This window comes from Argopecten irradians, chromosome 4 (genome assembly GCF_041381155.1).
Source record: "Argopecten irradians isolate NY chromosome 4, Ai_NY, whole genome shotgun sequence".
Lineage (NCBI taxonomy): Eukaryota > Metazoa > Mollusca > Bivalvia > Pectinida > Pectinidae > Argopecten > Argopecten irradians.
In genome coordinates, this window is record NC_091137.1 from 35,170,216 (window position 1) to 35,182,166 (window position 11,951).

General features: G+C 32.8%; 1 protein-coding gene across 1 annotated transcript; it reads right to left on the bottom strand.

Annotated features, from left to right (window-relative positions):
• Positions 1-204: 204 nt before the first annotated feature.
• LOC138321456 (myeloid differentiation primary response protein MyD88-like) lies at positions 205-9,111 on the bottom strand. Its single transcript, XM_069265164.1, has 6 exons — positions 8,328-9,111; positions 5,549-5,620; positions 4,153-4,212; positions 3,284-3,479; positions 2,676-2,767; positions 205-2,394 (listed from the first exon to the last, which is right to left on the bottom strand). Exons 1-6 carry the CDS (start codon positions 8,677-8,679, stop codon positions 2,054-2,056), a joined length of 1,113 nt encoding a protein of 370 aa, XP_069121265.1. The 5' UTR covers positions 8,680-9,111; the 3' UTR covers positions 205-2,053.
• Positions 9,112-11,951: the final 2,840 nt, after the last annotated feature.

Genomic DNA, 11,951 nt, shown 5'->3' on the forward strand with positions numbered 1-11,951 from the left:
TATATGCAATTTCCGTTGTACACTTTCTCATGTAAATATCTTCTGAACACGTGCCTTTTGATGTCGCTCTTTAAAGGCGAAAGTACAGTACAATCAAACAATATACACTTTATATGATAATGGTCAACTAGTAAGCCACTCCAAGGTCATTAATAATGTCTTTTGTAGCCAAATATGATGCGAAAGCATAAAGCAAATCGGTCATTATTTTCACATTTTATTAATCATTCTTTAAAATATTAAAATGAGACAACAGGAATTCAACATTTAGTGTAAATTTAGCACTAGGTTTTCAATGATAAAAATAAAACATCTTATACAGATCTAATCACAAGTTACTTTGAGATTTTTTTTCCCAAATCTGGCAACACACAACACAAATAGCTATACAGTAGTAATAAAATATTAGCATATTTTTTCTTAGAATAAGGATTTCACACATTATAAATATTTTATATTAAAACATCACATACAATTTTATCTATAAAATATTAACAGTTGAAGTTATAACCAAATTCCCCAATCTACATTTTCTATAGTAGGAGAAAGGGAGAGACATTTTTATTAGTACATATCAAAAGTAGTCTACATTTTAAAGGCCTACTACCTTTCCGGAGCAAAATATGAAGATTTCTTAAAAACATTAATTACCTCAGAAAATATATCCCGATGGCCTACGATGAGGTTACAACATCAAACATATGCAATATTTCCTGTGTAATATATGATAACAATGGCGAGTCATTTCGCTGTTTTACCGTCTGCCGAAGTGATAGTCAACTACCGCGCGGTATTTAGGATAATCATAAGACGACCCGCGTTATGAAAATTAACATTTTATTTATTTTAATTAAATTGTTTAGGAGGTGATAATAAGTGTAGTATTAACGTTAAGTTGATAACTTTTGCCACTCGACAAACTTATTAATCTCAAAAACTGTTTCGGAAAGGTAGTGGGCCTTTCAGCTTTTCCTATCAAAGGGACATAACAAAATGTCCTTTATAGAAAGGTGTCTTGATAGAGATGGTTTAAAAACTACTTTTAAAATAGGCATTTGAGCTGTGTCCAATTAGTCTGATGTATATATACTCAATAAATTCGTTTTGAAATTCAAAATAATTCTGAGTCCAGTTAAAGAGCTAATTACACTAAACGGAGTTGATGACTCGGTCCTTTATTCAAGCATTATATTGCTTTCAGTTGGCAATCATGGGACAGCGGCAAATTTATTGCTTATATTTACATTTGATTATAATTTTATGATGACATCTCAAGATATTTTACGTCTTTAATCAATATCAGCTAACCACATATGAGATTTATCTATTTTTACACAATGCCGAACAACATGAGGATACAAGATTATTGTCAAAAGCGAAATATATAAAACGTATAAAATTCTGATTTTCTGTCACCATTACGCCAAAATACATTGATTTATTACATCTTCTGTATATTGACCTGAATTTGTTCTATTATCAAATATTTAACCTTTAATTAATGGACCAAATACTCATATGAATATAATTTCTTATTTTGATCTATCTTAAAGAATTTTTCTTGTCGTCGTAGTAAAATTGGACACATGAATCCGATATTTATGTAGTTATATATGGTTTGACCACCAGTGTCATAACCATTTTAGACGATTTATTGGTTAAGATTAAAAATTACGAAACGACAAATGTGTCTCGCCTAACTTTAGCGGTTATTAGAACGAGTTCTCCCGAAAAGAGAGACACAACTTAAAGTTTCAACCAGCCAATGAGATTGAAGCGATTAGTTAAAAATTCGTAATACATGCAAAATGACACCGTCGGTTTCCAACAACCTATTGATTACGATTTTGTGTCATGATTGTTGAAACTGGGGTACGAATGTCTTAATGACTATACTTTGCATAGTTTTGAAGGATGTCTTTCAAATATTTTCATGTTGTATAAATCTAATAGGCTTTCAAAAATAGGAAAGCGATTTCCTAAAAATGTTCATATATATCACAAACATTCCATTATAACAAATAAGCATATGGACGCTTTGTACCTGTATAAACTATTTTCTGCCTTTTTTCTCTTTTTGTTTCCTCCTTTGTTCTTCAGGGTTGGCAATTTTTATTATGTCCTCTTCGGGATATACCTGGGTAGCAATAGTAATTCCCCATAGTTCTCGTTTGGTCTTGTCGGACGTATCCAAGGCAATATTCCACGCGTCGACTTCTGGTTCCCATGTTTCTCTGTCTGGCAGAAGCTCGCTTTTAATTGTGGCAGCGACACGTGGCCATTGCCACTGACGAATGCCAGGATTATAAAATGGCGCCGGAGACACAAAGTTCAATATATTAGGGGTCTCCACTTTCTCTATCATAATCGGTATCACCCTCTTTTGTCGCGCTCCTAAAATGAAAAAAAAAATGGAAAAAGACAGGCTTTACATCACTTTTCTCTTTCCTTCAATAAGATATTAAAACTCAAATTAATTCAAATATTCATATTTCTTATTTGTCTTTCAAATATTTCTTCATTTTCTATATTTTTGTTATTGACAAAAGGATTGAATAACAAGCAAAGCCTATATCAATTAATTCCTAACGCAGATCTAGTGATTTTGTATGTTAGATTAACTCCACAATTGCCATCATCAGTGCTGTTTCATGAAAGTACAAGTAACAAGTTACCTGGAGACAGAGCATGCGCAAACTTGAGCTGGAAGTCAGCAGCCGGACTATTGTAGAATGATTTTGATAAGATCACAGCACAGCGTCGACATCTGAAAAGAAGGAATTCCATGTGAGTGGATTCGAGTATAAAAATGATAATTAAGGAAAAGGTTTTTATCATGACAAACACTGAATATATTTTCAATTGGTTTATCTCGTGTCATCCTCGAACTTCTAGGGGTTACTATCACCGGAGTTACGACAGTGAAAGTAGCCTCTGGAAACGCAATTTTTTCCACAAATATTCAAAAGGGATATATCATCTTATGAATTTTCAGTTCAAACTTGTAACTCGGTTTAAGGTGAACACGTGTAATTAATATATTGTTATAATTTAACGCTAAAGAAATCTTGTTTATTCATTTTCAATAAAAACAAAATCGAGACCATTCGTTTATAAAACTTTATAACCCAACTGTGTTTGCCCCCGGGGACTTTTCAGTGATTCTACAACTACATAGTATATGGAGGATGAAAGCGCCATAATACGCAGATGAAATATTATGTTTTTATTAGATGAAAATAAAAATGAAAGGTAAGTGAAATTGAACTTTCTTTTACCGTACTTTTTCTCGATGATAGCCGCTGATACAGAATGAGTGGCTGTTCCCACTAAGTCGTCTCTCCAGGGAACAAACAATCGGAAGTTGTGCTCCGGACCTTCCAAGATATTACACATGTCTTTTACAAACTCCAGCTGGTCCTGTGCTTCAGGGTTGTAGATGACAAAACAGTCGTAGTATATTTCATCAGCGCTCTCCACTAGAAAAACAAAAAAATATTCAAACAATAGTCAACATGAACATTATTACATAAGATAAATCTTGAATCGAATAAACTAATAAAACGCTCTTTATACATCCGAAATGTGCTTTGTTTTGTTTTGCTTATCTTTTTTTTTCTTTTGTTTTTGTGTATGATTTTTTGTATAATTATTGTGATAATTTGCGTAATTTGTATGTATGTATTTAATATATATATATATATTAATGCCAATACTATCCCACACAAAGATGCAAAAATTTAATACTGATGCCCGTTCATCATGTATAAAATCCACATTTATCAGTGTCTATGTGCAAAGTATCATTCGTTAACGCAGCAGAATCATCTGGTTTGTAAAATTCTGGTAACTTACTTCGAAATACCATAGCCACATAATAATGCTACATTAGACACAAATTGTCTTTCAACTAATACCTCTTTAGATCCACTGTGTCCAGCATTCTTTTGAACACACAATTCTGTATATTTGCTCATTACAGAGTAATCTGACCTTGATTGTATATATTAATTGTGACGTCATATGCTTACGAGCAGTACGTCAGCGAAAACGACGTGAATTTTACTTACAAATAATGACGTCACAGTGGATACCTACCTAAAAGGGATGTAACTCTGTAATATGTAAAGACAGAATATAGTAGCTCCTTACCATCTTTTACGGTGTCCGTCTCCTTCCCTCTAGGCGGAGACCCGGGATTCGATGTTGGGTCTAGAACAACAAATAAGACATGGTATGGATAAGCGATGTGACACTCGAAACAGAATGTTATGTATGATATTCATACTACAGATTACGTTTTTTTCTTGGTCTAACACACAAAGAAATCAGGTATGAGCTTTGAGCGGTACCGCATTCAGCACAAGATGTTGTGTTTGATACTCATACACACTTTAATAAAACTTTGATTTTAAAAAATGGCGATACTGATATCCAAATTGTGAAACTCACTTACTCTAACTATCATATTGAAATACCGAATATTTAATAAAATGGCCATACAAATGAAAACATTTCTTAATGTACAGTTAACTCCCTCATGTCTAAAATGTCCGGCTTCACTGGAAATTTAAAGTTTAATGTAAATCTGCTAAAGTGTATATAAGAAAAACATTTGTCGTGGAGAGCATTTTCGTGTAACTATGATCATGCATTTGATTAACAAACTATATTGGGTGTGCTAGTACTAGGCCTTTTATCTTGGTCGCACGGGGCAGCTACCAAGAACTAACTGAGGGGAGGAGGTTATTCTACGTGAAATATGACACTTAAATTCTAGCTGTAAATCGGTATAAGACACTAATAAACCACGCAACCTTTCATTGAATAGTCTTTTACTTGAGTCGAACGCGCCTATCGCCAATCACATGGTTACACAATTTCGGGTGTGTTGTTATCTGGATGTGTAAAATCCTAATATAGGAATTATTCATATAAACGTTGCAAAAATTATTTAAAATAACGATTTAAAAAGTTTCTTAAACTTTGTATAATTAAGGCGTTATTTTAGTAGACCCAATTGTGATAAGGTTTTGTACGTTCAAATCCAGAAACACGTTAATTAACTGATTCGCCCCTGAAAACTTATCATAGTCTGTTCCATCTTTTGAATTTGAAGAGCTCAAGTACGTCTTAAGGGGTAAATGGGTTAATAAAATACAATGATAAATGTCGGTTAAAAATCAAAAGATGAAATGTTATATACAAATTTGTTTTCTTATGTCAAAATTTTACATCAGTAATCCCATATACCGCCAAATATATCAAGAGATATTTTTATTTCCGTTTTGGTGGTAGTGATGACTTTGAAAAGTGTAACATCAATTACAGTTTCGCCATTTTTACAAAACAAGGCAATGAACACTTAACATTTCCATTTCAATATTCTCAATATCAATCTCATTTATAAGTCATATCGATAGTCCCATTGCGAGTTAAAAACAGAATTAAATAAAAATAAAAAAATGATATATAAAGAATGAAACCCTAAAAAATACGTTATACAGAATATTGATGATATTCAATTTAAAGAAAGCTGACTACAAACCTCGGAAAGTGGGGTCATTGAATATATTCTTGACAGTTGCTTCGTTCTTTTTCCACTTTTCAACGTCTCTCTCTAAAAACAAAAATAGTATTTTTAAATTAAAGAAGGTATACCTTTATGCACAGTACATGCCACGTAATCTTCAATGACCTGAAAATGACAATGTGTTTAATTACTTTTACCAATCTCATTTACAATAGTATAATAACAACAGTAATCAGGACCCAGTTGTTCTAATTAGGCTAATCACAGTTTACTGACAATTTTAATATCAAGATAAAATTAAAATTAAACATATACTTCTTTTGAAACTAAATTTTATACAAGTTTAATGCATTTATTTCTCTACCTATTTTGGAGAAGATAACCACAGGATTCCAACAAACGAGAAATAAAAATGTCGCTAATCATGTGATTAAGCTCATCTTTTGAACAACTGGGTTCAGGTACCTGGCAGGATATAAGCTATGGATGGAATTCCCTAATATACAAAACATGAGAATTGTTTAAGAATATTACCACAATACATGAGAATTGTTTAAGAATATTACCACAATATATGATAATCATACATTGTGACTATATTTGATATTGCGAATTTGAGTTTATTGTTGGATAAGGAAAGGATAATAAATAGTTCTTATAGAATCTATGTCAGTCTCTCAATTCGCATTTACCACAATATATCATAGAGATACGCTGTGTTTATAGCTTGTGTTAGGAGCAGGAGCAAGGTGTTTGGCATAAAAGATTCTACTTCAAGATAAAAATAACAAAGGTTAAGAGATTTCCACTTTTACAAAGAGTCACAAGCCACATACTTATACACGCATACATAGCAGGAGAGGCCGTCCTTAAATTACCCTAGCTGTCAATAAGATGTTTATATCTAACAAACTAACCAACAGACAAAAAAAAAAACCTTCTCACTTATAAATACTGATATACTAAGAACACATCAAATATTACGTTAACATATCTTATAAAGAAAGAAAATAATCAGGTATCATATGAACATTTCAGTTATTTTATTAAAATGTACATTTTGAGTTCGTGACGAAAGGGAACATTTAAATTAATGAAGTTAAAATGATCAGATACATCAAACAATTACACTTTTAAAATTATAAAAATAATTTCATGTGGAATAAAGTTATAATGTAATTCTAGATATATATCTTTAACTAATTCTAAGTTTCGGCCACTCTATAAAATATTACTCCCACGTTATGTCACTTGAAAGACAATATTTCAGGTTTACTAGTCCTTAAAGCTTTAGCTTTGCATAAAATATTCGCAACACAAATTAATGTCATGTCCATAATAATTATAAAACATTTTTATTGAATGGCAGCTTAGTGCTGCCTTATTCCTTTCAAGGTTACAAATCTCCTTAGGGGGAATCCCCTCAAATTTTCCGAAAACTAGGTCAACACGTTACGCTGATAAGCTCATCCAGGTTTTCGGTTTTAAATTTAAAATGATACTTCTCCGATAAATATATTGTTATCCAATAAAAAAAAACATACAATACATATGATACATTGGATTTAATCGATATTAAATCCATATTATTAATATGGACACACATATGTACTATGGAGATATGAACATTTCTGCAGTATGCAAATGAGAATCCATTACGCTATAAATTACGTTTGGAAATTCTACATACAAAAAGTGAAAGTAACACGAATTATTCAGCGAGTAGAGTCCAGATACAATTTTTTATTTGTTGTAACAAACCAATCTGATTGAAATACAGATCTATATGATCTCACTCCGTCCTCTAGGTAAAGGAGTGCTACAATGATCTCCATTTCAATCAGATTGGTAAGAAACTCAAGTTAAAAAATAATAATTTCTATTATATGTTATATTTCTATGTTCAAGGATCAAAATAACAGTTAAGATGTACCTGGATGAGGTGATTCTTCATAAATATCTACAGGTACAACAAATTAGTATACATTGTTTATATATATATATATTAATTAAGATACCGATTTCGTGTTACAAATTATGTTTTATGATAATAGAAATTACGTTATACCTTCCAAAAGCAAAAGAAATGCTCGACAGAAAAAAAATGAAAATTCATCAATATGAACCAATGACAAACTATAAACAGAGATGTTTGTTTGCATGTCAACCTATGACAAAGTAACAAAGAAACAAAAACAAAGAAACAAAGAAAGTGTTTCGGAAGAGTTTTCGTTCTTCGTGATAATATACATCAGTAAACCTGACTTAACGACCACCCCCTCTGTATAAAACAACACCTGTTAATACGACCACTTTTTCGAGTCCTAAATTTCAACATAATTCAACCTGGGTATCAATCTGGTTAAAATAGATTGTATAACCATTATACACTACGTTATAGATTGTATAATGGTGAGATGTCTTTTAGTCAGATTGTCCGTGTATAAAGGCCACAAGGCTATTAAGACAATTTTCTTTGTAGCTTGATAATCACTATTTTACTTCATTTTACCAACAGTTACCAAAGAACAAATATATTAACATATTAGTTTTTGATAGTGAAATATCCTGTCAAGATAAAATTACTGGGTGAATTTGGGATTCGAATTTTGGTACTTTTTTGCTGCAAATTAGGCTGAAAAGCTTTTCATTAGTATAATGGGAAGCTATTCAGTACAATTTGCAGTAATATTAGGACCAAATGCGGGTCGTAAATTCACTCAGAGAGATTACATTGACAGGATAATTTACCTTGAAAAAAATATGTATTTATTATACATTATGCAGTACTTACTTATCATATTGCGACAATCTTGGATGACATCAAATCTCTCTAGCTGATTCAGAAAACCTATTAAGTTCCCAACGGTTGGCTTCGGATCAATTCGTGTTGTCCACAGGTGAAGCATTTCCTGCGTTGGACTTTTGTTCCGTTTCAAGTTTTCAATTTCTGGTTGCGTAAAGTTTAAAAGTTCGGCATAACCATACCAATCGTTGAACATCTCTGCGTCTGTTATAAAACACCCATCTACATCTAGGAACATGGCTATTTTTCTTCTGCATCCGGTATTTAAGGCTCTAATATGCACATCTTTCATTGATTCAATCAATTGTTCGATGTCTTTCATTTCTTCTTCAGTCGTCATTTTGACTTTTCCTCTTAACTCTAAATATCACAACAGAACACGACTTCCAATGGGGAAGTGTGTTGCCATTAGTGTAGTGTGTGTCTATCCATGGGTACCGAGGATATCCTGTTCAGTGTACAAGGATTACTTTCTCTTTTGGGTTGTGTGTCTGATCACCATGGGTAGTTTAAAGTGAATATGTCCTGTTCAGTTTACAAGGATCACTTTCTTTTTCTCTTTTTGCTAACGCGTTAGCCCAAACCGATCACCGAACTTTTACGACACCTTACTGTCTTCCTCACTTCCAGTACCTTCCGAAGTTCTCCGTTATACTTCCCAATTTTCGGTATGTTCAAATCTTCCGGATCGCTTAGTAATCGTTAAATATAATATATACCCGTTCAACTTCCTGGTCTGACACTTATGTATATTGACATTACAGCACATGGAAGAAGGGAGTAAAACAGGTCAGGTACACATGTGTGTTTATAGACACCCTTTGACAAGCCCATACATGGTAGCGAATAGGCAAATGTGTAATTCTAGCTATTCAGAAGGTGTATTGGTAGGAAAATGAACCAGTACATGTACTGGTTACTGTTTCATCCGGATTGATTAAAAAGACTTAATTTTAAAATTTTAATTCACGTTTGATGAGCTTTATCAGATACCCATTTAAATCAATAGTGTGGCCTAGCAGACGACAACCTAGGACCGTCGAATGTTACCGGAAGTATTTCAGCACGGGGTGGCTAGTATCATATCCTGGGATATGAATGTAATGAATCATTGCATACAGTCATACATCAAGTTAAGGTCACTAACATTTAGCTTGATTATCTTTGTCTCTTGTATATTTGATTCTCTTAAGTTTACACTAGGGGAGATAATCTAGGGTTTGAACTCTGTTGAGAAAGTCAACTATTATCAAACAGTATATCAACTATTAAGGGTCTAGTGGTCAGTCCAACAAAACGACGACAAAAGTTTTCTTTGATCAAGAAAAAGTAAATCAAATAGACCGATTTGATATCATTAAACATCTGCTTCAACTATATACTGTACATTGTTAAAAATGTTTTATCTATGACAACATTTCATGTATTTTGTATATTGAACCTCTGATAGAAGACATACCGTATTACTGATAAATGGATTCCATATCATATCTATTTTGGTCGCCAACTTGAAACCCTTTCTACAATAGAAATTGGTGTGGCATTCAATCAATATATTGCGTTTTTATCGGTTCATTTAAAGTCAGTGTTTGTCTACCGTAATTTGACCCAAAATTTCTGAAATGGGAATGTAAAACGAGATCGATAATTTTGTATAGTCGCAAAAGTTATTAACTTACCGTTAATACTACACGTATCATCACCTTCTGAACAATTTGATTTAAATAAATAAAACGTTAATTTTCATAACGCGGGTCGTCTTATGTTTCCCGCCGTCGTCCTAAATACCGCCTGGTAGTTGACTATCACTGCGCCAGACGGCAAATCAGCGAAATGACTCTCAGCTGTTGTCATATATTACGCAGGAAATCTTGCATATGTTTGGTGTTGTAACCTCATCTTAGGCCATCGATATGTATTTTCTGATATTATTAATGTTTTTAATAAACCTTTATATTTTGCTTCGAAAAGGTAGTGGGCCTTTAAAGTCAGTGTTTGTCTACCGTAATTTGACCCAAAACTAAATACCACTTACCTTTCTACCCGGGTGCTCCCTCCCCACCCACTAGTTCTAAGATATCTATTTTCAGAAAGTAGTTTTTTATTCATTTTAAGTTCTGGATTTTTATTGTATGTTCAGAATGGGATTCCTTTCCAGAAAATGATATCAGTATTTTGGTTATGTTATCAGACCAGACGAAGGATCTTTCAATGAATATCAATAATGTGCCAAGGGAAGCAACGCTGATAAATAAAGACATAAAGTGCAATTTTGAAGGAAAATATTTTCGATGTGTGATTTCCTGCTATTTGACGCCCAATGGATTTCAGTGGAAGCTTTTCTTTCCTGTGTAATTAAAATTAAAAAAAATAAAAGACCTGTGAAATTTTCGAGGTTTTATCGGTATGACCTTGAATGAAGGTCAAGGTCTAGAAAAAATTATGTGTTTATTGGTCAATCATATATGGTATTAAACTATTATTGTGAAAAAGTCGAAGTATAATATAAAATGATAAAGAAGCTAAAAAATCTCAAGCATATGTTTATATTAAATTTGGTAGGATAACGAGCTTTTAAATGTTGATTACCTCTGCCATATTTCATCCAATTTTATAACACTCGCATATTCTATCTCTTTGACAATGACATTGAAAGTTATAGAAATTATTTTAGTTCACAAAGCAAGTGCTAGTACATATACATAACATGAACGAATATTAACATGAACGATGTTGCTAGAGTTGTTATTGGATGAAAGTCTTTACAATGTTTGCGGAAAAAATCATAATGATAAGGGGAAAATCCAACAACAATACGGGATTGCAATTCGAAATGTAAACAGATCAAAATAAGAGGATCTGACAGCAGTCCATAAGGGGTTATATTTTAGTGACCTTTAGAAATGGACAATCAAATTGCTGCTGTCAGAATTTTGACTGGGAACGACCAAACAGTTTGAAAAAGCTGTCAGAATAATTTTCGTGTACGTAGTCATCTCGCCAAAAAATACGACAAAGATAAATGCATATGTATGTGACGAAATCGTGTTTCAATTGATGTACATTGTAGCAAGGTGTAGAAAATGCATTTGATCTGAAGTACAGTTGGTATAAAGGTCATCCGATAATTTATGGGATGTTGTCAGATCCTCTGTTGAACGGGGTGGTTATGAGGAACTGTATTTTAATCAGATTGAAATGGAAATCCCTTATTAGGGTCAAGTTTTCTTGGGCTCTGTTTAACAACGCGTATGTAACTATTGTTAATGGTGGTTGTCGACAATGGACCCAATATATAGTTATATCCTGTGAAGACTCTACTAGATCCCAACAGAATTCTAACTTAAAAAGTAATCAAACGAAATAGAATACTGCTCTACTGACTGAGCTACCTGGTCACCGATGACCGAGCCAGTCCAATCCCGGTGCATATCCTTATAATGTCAGGGAGTTGTCCGAGGACTGAAAAAGTTTTAATGTTGGAAATGAGTAGATTTAAATCTCTCAATCACAATGTAAATCAAACAGATTGTCGAAAATAATCAAATTAATGTATCAGAACCTTAAAAGTGTTGGTTGTGGAGAGGAGCAAATTAGAAACTCAAACACAAA

Coding starts and splice junctions, on each gene's coding strand:
- LOC138321456 (XM_069265164.1), bottom strand. CDS start 8,679: ATGACGACTGAAGAAGAAATGAAAGACATCGAACAATTGATTGAATCA. Junction 4,213..5,548: donor CAATGACCCCACTTTCCGAG/GTTTGTAGTCAG, acceptor TTGTTGTTCTAG/ACCCAACATCGAATCCCGGG. Junction 2,395..2,675: donor TGCGCATGCTCTGTCTCCAG/GTAACTTGTTAC, acceptor TTTTCATTTTAG/GAGCGCGACAAAAGAGGGTG.